At 39.2% G+C, this 10,512-nt stretch overlaps 1 protein-coding gene across 1 annotated transcript in view; it reads left to right on the top strand.

Moving 5' to 3' along the window:
- Positions 1 to 6,931: 6,931 nt before the first annotated feature.
- Positions 6,932 to 10,512, top strand: part of MGAT4D (MGAT4 family member D) — a 64,332-nt gene continuing 60,751 nt past the window's right edge. Inside the window, exon 1 of the mRNA XM_012805387.2 lies at positions 6,932 to 7,025. Coding sequence (XP_012660841.2) covers positions 6,932 to 7,025 — 94 coding nt within the window. The remainder of the gene's footprint in view (positions 7,026 to 10,512) is intronic.

Below are 10,512 nucleotides of genomic sequence, written 5' to 3'. Positions count from 1 at the left end.
AAAATAACTCCACCCACCCACCTAAGACTTCTTGTTCCTCAGTGGCATTGCTTGTACTTTCAGAAACAGTCTATGTAAGTGTATATATGTGTATTCCCTTCATCTCCTTGTTAACACGAACTGAAGCAATACAAATTTCCCACATCTCAATCAGCCTTTTTAAAATGGACTCATTGTAGAATAATAGACATGTGCAGAATGCATTAGTCATCTTTCTTTCCCTGCAGGGGCAACCAACAATGAACTTGGTAATGAACTCCAGATAAATGCTATAATGATAAAATCATAGAATTATAAATCTTGGAGGGAACTGAGAAATCATCTAATCTAATTTTTTTAATTATAGTCTAAACCTTCATAAAGGCAAAATGCACAGCCAATTTGACAGATTAGAACTTAGAAACTAAATTCCATTTCAGGAGTCTCTTGGTTATTACACAAGGCTTTTAAATAATAGAAAGTAAGATAATCTTATATGTATTCTTTTTGCCTTTTCAAAGTGCTATTCTGACTGTAGGCAGTGCAGAGAGGTCTCCTTTTTGTGTCCAAACTGCCTGTTTGCTTACTTTTATCCATGTTTTTCCCCAAGAGAAAAGAATGCTAATCTGCTGTGTCAGAACTTGAGAAATTGGTTGAACTGCGTCTATTGGAAATAGCCATTGTACATTAAAAGGGCCTGTGCATACCAATTGCCTTTATACTTTACCACTAATTCATTTGCATATAACTGGTAAATACATTAAACCAATTCTGTTCCTCAGGAAAGACTGGCCCTCTCTCTTTCTGTCTTACTCTCTTTGGTTTTCTTCTTTCATATGACTAGCTAAATGGAGGTTAAGTCCTTATATAGGAGGCTTCACAGAGAAGGTGGGATCTAGGTCTGTAGGTCTCTCAACAAACCAGTGTGCTTCTACCTGGCCTTATCAGATACATCAACATGGAAAGCAAAGGTCACAGCAGATTAGAGTTTGGTTATATTTCTGAGTAGTACTGAGGAATCTCTACTTTCTTGGAGTTTCAGACTAACCAACCATGGACTGTTGATATTAGAAACTGCTTAATGGGAAGAATTATTTAATATAACTACTAACCAGAATCTTGTTGCAGTGTTCAGTATTTGATCCACAGAGGACCCAAATTAAATATTGATGCTCCTTTGGAGCGAGTGAAATTTGAAATGCAGCAAATATATTTGGAGAGGGAAAACTTCAGAGTGTACTCATTTTGTTAGCAGTGAAATGGGTTACGTCTGTGGAAACATTAGAAACACTAAAGGCAATGGAAACTTGACTGGTTTTATTTTGACTTGTTTTATGACAAGTAACATGCCTCTGCCCCAAACTATGATAGAGACTGTGATTATAGGGAATCCCTCATGCATGGGCTTCCCATTTGATTCTTTTAATGAGAGAACAAGGGAATACACAGAATGCCATGGAAAATTTGTTCTTACCACTACTAATAATAATCTTTATCAATGAAAAGGGTGTTTAGGCTATCTGGAAGAAAACTAATGGGCTGAAGTGAAGACAGTAACAAAAACAAGAAAAATAAACATTGAATTGGGCAGTATAATTTATATCATTATTTTTTAAAAGGTTGGGGGGAGGGGGAATGGAGAAGGAAGAAATTGATAGGATCCCTACAAAGGATTGAGCAGCACATTAACAATAGTTGAGAGAAGGGATACCTGCCTGTGGTCCTTACCAGATTTATTCCAGTTACCCCAGGCTGGCTGAGTTTAAATCCAATGATGCTGAAAGAAACTAGGAAAATAAAGTGTGTTTAGCATAGGGTAATGATTTTAATTCATTCATTAAGGTTTTAAGGAAAGAAGGAGGAATAGCTTGAAGGGGAAGAAATCCTCATTTTACCCTGGTGGGGGGGGCCCAAGGATGTGTTATCTGGTTCATACTGAGCGGCAGAGATATTGGAAAATTTGGGGGGGATTACTGAAAGTACCATAATGATGGTGTAACATGGACCCTAATACCATCTGGGGAATGAAAAGGCGATAATAAGATATGACAGTAGAAATTTAGAGCCTAAATAGATGTTACAGAACATACCCCAGAATCACTACAAAGCTGCAGATGGAGAAATAAGAAAGAAAAAAAATTCAGTTTTTACTTTCTCCTGAATATGCAATTAGAATGGATGCAATGAAAGTCCTTGTCATTCCCAGCTTAAAGCCAAAACTACTTTTAAAAAGACTTCCTTTCGTTTTGTTTTAATTAGGCATGCAAAATGGAAGCCCTGAGACTTAGAAAAACCTTCCTTTATAGTAAATGTCAGGCAATGTCAGATTCTAAAAGGACATAGGAAATCTCATCGTTCATTAAGAAACAATGGGAGCAAGAATGCTAATCTCCACTAATGCTTCCTATTAATCTTATGGGGCTCAGGAGAAAAGGAGAAGGTGTTGGAGATAACTGTTAACCATCAGGATTTAAACAAGGTAGTTTCTGTGATTTAAACAAGTGTCTGTTGTGCCCCACATTGCATCAGCTGAACAAGAGGGCCAGCAAGCTAAACATGACTGTTCTCTAGTGGTAGCTTAAGCTAAGGCAATCTTTTTGATCTCAGAGAGAAGTCAAGCATAGTTTGCCTATCCATGAGAAGGAATGTGATATTCAATATACGTTTATGGCCCTTCCCTAAGGATATACTAATTGCTCCAACTCACTGCCACAATTTGGTAAGGTTAGGTTTAGACGTGATCGCCGTCAAAATCAAGTTAATTCATTATATTGATGATACTATGATGATTTCCCCCTTGGAGGGAGAAATTCAGAGAGATTTTAGAGCTATAGTGACATGTTTGACTAGCAGAATGGTTAATCAATCCAGCTGAGATTCAGAACCTAGCCCAATCCATGAAATTTCTGAAAATAACTTTGGGGAAGTATTTTACAAACAGTAAGTAATAAATCACTCTCCTTCCAGGACACTGCCAATAAAAACAAGACACACTTTGAAATGATATTTGACAAGCTAAAAAAATATATATATATGTGATGGGAGTGGCCCACGTATGCTACTGGGATTATAGGGTTCTAGCACGTTCACAAACTATTTTGGAAATTTCTGACACAGTACAATGCATGTAAATTAGAGGCTTGACCTGAAATATAATGCTGCCACCTTGTGGCAACGACTCAAATTGAGGGGCTCAAAAAGTTCCTGGGGACCCGTTTCTTAGAGAACCAATTCGCCAGCATACTATTGGGCTCTAGCGAAAACAGTGCCTGCAATTTAAGGGCATGAAATTATGCTAAGATCTGCACTACCTATTATATCACAGGTGAGATCATAAAATGTTTTAATAAAGAGGAAGCTGCACAACAAAATTTTCAAATTCTCAAAAGAATTCACATCATGAGAGGTATCCCTTGGGCAGTTACAACATATGCAAGAGCAAATAACATCATTGCTTTAGGACTGGCTAATTAGCAGTCTCCTTCTGTTGCCAAATGATCGACACCTCATGATTCTCTTTCCACTAAAATAGAATAAGTTTGTTTGTTTATTCATGAAAGTTCTTGTATAATGGGAATGCCAACATAAAAGTCTGTTACTATTTGCTTTAGAGACAGTGAAGACCCAGTCAAATAATGTAAAGATAAGTTCACGCCATGGGCTGAGTTGAGAGCAGTGTACATGACAGGGGAGGAAGAACTTAGTTTTTATTTCAGGGCAATGTTTGGACACTTACAGAGTCCTAAATAGTAACCAATGGTCCAGCTATGTAGTCAGGAATCTGCAAATCTTGATGAGTTAAGAAAACCCCGGTGCAGGAGATGCAATTGTGGAAGGCCCTGTGGTATTCCCAAGGGAGGATGCTAGTGGAGCAAACAGATGCCCAGAGTAAAAATCAAGTTGGTTCAAAAGTGGATAAAATGCCTACCATCCACTAGGAGTGGCCACCTGGGTAATTTAAGTTGACACAGTAGTGCCAAAGCCATGTAATAATGGGTAGAATAATGACTTGTCCTTTACCTAAGCCACTAATCTGGTAAGAGACAGATGAATGCTAACCCCAACAATAGCTGTTTAAAGATGTCTTAAAAAAAAAAAAATCCCCTGATCACAGAAGCCTGAGCATATGGGCCAGGAACTATATAAGATAGGGGAACAATGTAGCCCCCACAGGACTCAAATATATTTAATATTTATTTCATCTTACTGATGAGGTAACCCAAGCTTAGAGAAAGTTTAAAACCTTTCCCAACACTACATTGCTAGTGAATAGTGACGTTGCTTACATTTCAAACACAGTATAAAAACTAGCTACATATTTAATATAGGTATTATATTTTCCTTTCTAATACTACTGTGCTCCTTCTTAGTTATACTAATCTGTCTCTCTCTCTCTCTCTCTTTTTTTTTTTTTTTTTGAGACAGAGTCTCATGCTGTTGCCCTTGGTAGAGTGCCGTGGCGTCATAGCAACCTCCAACTCTTGCGCTCAAGTGATCCTATTGCCTCAGGTTTTTCTATTTTCAGTAGAGATGGGCTCTTGCTTTTGCTCAGGCTGGTCTCAAACTCAAGAGCTCAAGCAATCCACCACGTCAGTCTCCCAGAGTGCTAGGATTCCAGGTGTGAGCCACTGCGTCTAGCCAATTATACTAATATCTTGAATTTAAAAAACTAGGAATTGACTCATTTGAGGAGAGAGGAATTAAATGTTTTGAGAAGCATTATCATTTTGATTTCAGTTTGTCAAGGCAGAGGATAGCTGGCCAGCCAAGGTGAAGTTCCCTCATCTCCTTTCATGGCCAAGCCAGGGATGATACTTGCCAGTTCTTTCATCTCGCCTATAGAATTAGAGCAGAATTAAGTTGTGTCAGTTATGGTCAAACTTTCTTCTCCACATGCTTTTCTCCAATTCTCTAGTGGAATAGAGAGAATTCCAATACCCCAGAGGAGAGGGTAACCACACAACTGAAGCGTCCAGGCCTCTGACTGATCATGTGGGAAACTGCCAACCAATTGGAATTTCTGGTATCAGACATTACTTGAGCAAGGACAAACCTTGATTGTGCTAAGCCATGGAAGTTTAGGAGTTTGTTCCTAGAGCTGGTATTAACTAATTTGTTGCTAATATGTTTAAATCAAAGTTATGAAGCAAATGAATAGTGAATATGAATAAAACATGTTTATTTGGATTTGTGACTTGGATTAGTTAAAAATATTTGACTTATAATGACATATAGTTTATCTTAAGCTGCCAAAACATACAGAAATTTAAAAAGAAGTAAGTTTGGCTTTTCTCCTTTTTGGATCTAAAAGTATGGAGGCAGTTACAAAATGTCTCTGCATTCAAGGAATTTGTTACAAAAAGTCTCAATGGTTTGTATACATTGATCATGGTCTCTTTGGGTTTTCCAACAGACATGGACTATGTGGATAAATTAAAACCCTAGCTTCTCTTCTTTTACATTTCCTGGTTTCTCCCTCCAATCTCTATGAAAATCTATTGCTACTCAGAAATAATTAGAGCTCAATTAATAGAGATTTAATAACTAGAAGTTCTTGGTTACTAAATTACTTTTCCTTACCTCAGCAGTGGAAACAACCCTAGAATTTTCTTTTTTTTTCAGGCACATGTATTTTTCCAATTACTTATTTATACTGAGTTTTTTCTTCCTATTAGAGGCCTTATAGACTATCAAGATAATTAAAGATACCAAAATTTTGTTTGGTCTCATTGTTTGCACTGATCCTGCTCACAAGGTTTATGCATGCAAACTTGTTTCAATAATTTGCTTATTTGGGGGGATTCATTTGCTTTTAGAAATGTATTTAATTTAATTTTTAATTGATGATAATTGTATATGTGGGGGCTTATTTCACAAGGTTTATGTGTGCAGGCTTGTTCTATTGATATATTATTTGGGGGGGGATTAGTTCTTTTTTTAATGTGTTTGTCATTTTATTTTTAACTAACAAAATTGTATTATGTGTATGGTGTACAATGAGGTTCAATTATGTACATATTGTGGAATGATCGAATCAGGCTAATTAACATACCTGTCACTTCATATACTTACCATGTCTTTGTGGTGAGAACATTTACAGTAGGTTTGTAGGATCTAGTACATCAAGCCAAACTTCCTTGCCTTCTGGTTTCCAGAAAAGCTTAGCCATTGGCAGTACAACAGTCTGAAGGCATGAAGGACACTAAAGCTGAGATGTTTATTTCTCTCTCTCTCTCTCTTTTTTTTTTCCCAGTTTTTGGCTAGGGCTGGGTTTGAACCGGCAACCTCCGGCATATGGGACTGGCACCCTACCCTTTTGGGCCAGAGGCGCCGCCCTGAGATGTTTATTTCTCCCAGTACACTCTTTGGAGATCTGGCCATTAGCACATGAAAAAATACAAACTTATGGCATCCTCAGGCTTTCTCCCTAAACTAGCCCAGCCAGCGTGGGGAAGGGCCGGTTTGACGTATAACCAGACACTGCCAATGAGGTCCAAATAAGAGGAGAGGTAAGAGTGAAGAGCGAATATAGAAAAGAACGCATCACGGAGCCCAAAGAGAGTCTCATCCTACTGATGTTCTTCCTGTGTATCCCAGACTTGGCTAAAGGTATGAGAAACTACTATAGGAGATAAAACTGTTTTGAGCACCCACCACGCGCCAGGCAGTGGGGCTCTTTACCAGAGTTTATTGCTACCAGCAGCTCTAGCAAGAGACTTATAGCATGTACCAGACTGTAGGACCGGAAGGAAAAAGGTCTGTGGGAAGCGGGAGTTTCTACCGCAGGTGTGCTGGGGACTCAAGCGACGCTGAGGGCAGGGGGCGCAGAGGCGCGTGTCCCGGGCGCGGGCTCCACGCGCTCAGCCTCTCAGTCCCAGGCGCTGGCGCTGCCCGGCGCCCTCAACCCGCCCAGCTGCCCGCGGTCCCGCCGTCCCGCCGGCCTGCCAGCGCCATGAGGACCAAGCAAGTGAACTTGATGATCGCCCTCGTCGCCGCCGCGCTCTTCAGCTTCTCCTGCTTCTCCATCTCCAGATTGACTCAAACCAGTAAGCAGCGGGTGACCGACCTTTCCCGCCTTAGGGGATCCGAGGATACAGGATGAGAGGGTTGGAGAGTGGGGGGGTGACGTGAGAACCTGGTGGTCCCCTGCCCTCCTGTAGGTCACCCACGGCGAGGCTCTGCAGATGTAGTACCCCACGCCCTTGGCCCCTGGCGGTTAGGCAGTAACCGACACCCTGGTCTCCCCGCGGCGACCCTGCCCTGCCCCAGCGCGCGCAACAGTGGGTCTGGCCCGCGCTGTCCCGGCAGCTCATCTTGGCTGCAGAGGTTCATGGGCTCCATCCGTGCCCCTCACCGCTACCCTCCTGTTCTTTCTTCTCTCTGGAACATGCATGTCTGTCTTCAATAACTACCGTTCCCCAGCCAGCATCTTTCTTCTTTCGTGGTTTAGTTTCTGGACTGCACTTCAAAACTTCCCCCCAAATTTTTGACTTTCTGTAAAAAGATGTGGGATGATGGAAAGAGATGGAACTGGCAATTTATAGCTCTCGTCGATCGCTTGACCGTCCTCAAACGGACCGTATGGCTTGCACCTTATCCTTCTGAAACATACAGAGTTTAGATTTACTGTGGTCAGCAGGAGTGCTAACTTAGCACATAAAAGTAAAGGTTACCCAGTTTAATTTGAATTTCAGACAATGAATTTTAATATAAAAAATTGCACGGGACAAATTTATTTCTTGTTTATCTGAAATTCACATCTCACTAGATATCCTGTATTTTATCTTTTAACCCTAATGTATCTTTCTAACGTTCATGTAGTTGAATTTTTCATTAAGACACAAACCCTATGAATTATTAAGCCACCCTTCCAAGTTTGCCCTTAGTTTCTTTTAGGTTAAATTTTCACTTTTCTTGACTTAAGTGCACACAAGTCATGTTGGTAACAGTGTTAAGGTCCAATTTTGAGAGTGATTTCATGTTTTAGTCTTCTAGTTAATATCACACCATGCACACAGTGTGTCTTCATTCTGTCCTACTCCTTTCAAAGATAATGAGTGCACATTAATTTGATTTCTAGGCTTTGCACTAAAATCATTAATCATTCTATGCCCTTCCCCCTTCACTTTCTATAAAGATCATTATCCAAATGTTTTTTTATTTATTTTAGAACAATAAACATTTATAACAGAAAATAAATAGTTTTTTGTAATTAGAAGGCAAACTGTAAATTTTTTGGAAGATAATTTAGAATGGCAACCTCAGAAGAAGTTTTAACACATTTAATATTCTTATAATAAAACCGTAGACTTTGAACTCCAAACAATCATTTCTGTGTGTCTTCCAATTTCTAGGAACACAAAGTCTGGTTCCTCAAAGTATTTACATTCCCAAGTTCAGAAAATGAAATATTGAAACACTCTCGAAATAGCTGATAAGTCAGATTTTTCATTTTTTTATGTATGTGTTTCTTTGGAACCTAGCTCTTAAATAATTAGGAAATCCACCCCAATATGATGAAATATTTTCACATCAACCAAAAACCAAACCCCAAAGCATAGAGTTCATTTAGTTTCTAAGGTAGTGATTTGCATAAGTCACCAAATATAGTTCCAATATTTTTAAAATTTGATCTATAACTGTAATTCTTATCAGTGAAAATTTGGCAAGATTTATTAGAAAGATAGCCAGCACCTAATGCTTTATTCTTTCCTCCTTTTGAAAATTAATTTTTATGGATAAACTATTTTTGTTTCTTTCTTTAAGCTCATAGCATTAATAATTCATTCATTTGTTCAAAAAATATGTAAACTCCAGAAGGAAAGAGTTTTTTTCCTTTCGGTTTTTGTCTGTTTTGTTCACTGCTGTGTCTCTAGAATCTGGAAAAATGCCTGGCACATAATAAACATGCTGAGTGTTTCTTGAATAAATGAATGATTGAATGAATGAATAAGCAAGTGAATTTATAAGTACTTATTCGTGCTGTAGGCACCAAGTGAACAACAAAGAACCCCTCCTTTCATGGAACTTATATTCTAGTTAGAGGAAATAAACAAACAATAATGAAGTAATTACCATATGATAGCAGGTGTTAGTAGGGTTAGGGGAAAGAAAGTGCTATTTTAGACAGGGTTGTCAGGCAAAGAGGAACTCTCTGAGAAAGTTAGACATATGTGAGCATATTCCTGAATGAAGCAAGGAAGCATTATGTGTAGTTACCTAGGGGAAGAGTTTTTCCAGGCAAATGAAAAAGCAAGAGCAAAGGTCCTGAGGTGGAATCACCTTAATTTGTTCAAGAAACAAGAAACAAGAGGCCCACATCACAAAGTCTCAAAGCTGCAGCTCCTGGCGTGGATGTGGAGAGAAGGGAACACTTTTAAGCTGTTGGTGGGACTGCAAGCTAATACAACCTTTAGGGAAGGAAGTAGGGAGAATTCTCGAAGAACTCAAATTAGATCTCCCATTTCATCCTGCAATCTCATTAGTAGGTGTTTACTCAGAAGTAAAAAAAATCATTTTATCATAAGGACATTTGCACTAGACTGTTTATTGCAGCTCAGTGTAGACTAGCCAAGACATGGAAACAACTTAAATGCCCACCAGCCCAGGAATGGATTAACAAGTGGTGGTAAATGTATGCCATAGAATGCCATTCAGCCATTAAAAAAGAGGGAGACTTTACATCTTTTGTATTAACCTGGATGGAGTTGAAATATATTCCTCTTAGTAAAGTATCGTAAGAATGGAGAAGCAAGAATCCAAAGTACTCAATTCTAATATGAAACCAGTAGATGATCTAATACACACCCCCATAAGAGAAAAACTCTAATCAATTCAAGGTGGGGGGCAGGGGAATGAGGGAATGTGGAGGAAGAAGGAGGTGGATGGGTGTGCTTCCACGTCATGGGCACAGTGTTAGGGGGCATGGCACACTTCTTGGGAGTGGGACACAATTATAAGAGGGACTTTACCTAACAAATGCAAACATTGTAACCTAATTATTTGTACCCTCAATTAACCTGAAACTATAATAAAAAGAAACATCCACGAGCCAATGTGAACAAGGAAGAGAATAGTAAAAAGATGACATAATAGAGACCACAGTGAGGAATACGGGTTTCATTCTGAGTAAGATGGTAAGCCATGCAGAGGAGTGATGCGATTTCACATATATCTTTAAAAGGTTATTGAATGCAGAAAGAAAAGAAGAAAAAGGAAATTTTGTCTTCAACAAGGGTTTCACTACCTTAGCACTATTGGCATTTTAGGATGGGTGATTCTTTCGGGAGGGGAGCTGACCTATAATTGTGGAGTGTCTAGCAGCGCCTCAGGACTCCAGATGTCGGTAGCACATTCCCTCCCCCATTGTGACAACTAATGTCTCCAGACATTGACAGATGTCACCTGAGGGACAAATCACCCCTGATTTAAGAACCACTTGTTTAAACAATGAGATAAATTGAGTTACCATTTACTGAAATGGTAAAGGCTGGGGGAAGAGCTGATTCAGGGGATAAAATCAACATTTCTGTT

This window comes from Otolemur garnettii, unplaced genomic scaffold, assembly GCF_000181295.1.
Source record: "Otolemur garnettii isolate 467f Iridium unplaced genomic scaffold, OtoGar3 scaffold00041, whole genome shotgun sequence".
NCBI lineage: Eukaryota > Metazoa > Chordata > Mammalia > Primates > Galagidae > Otolemur > Otolemur garnettii.
This window is presented reverse-complemented; position numbering and strand designations above follow the sequence as displayed.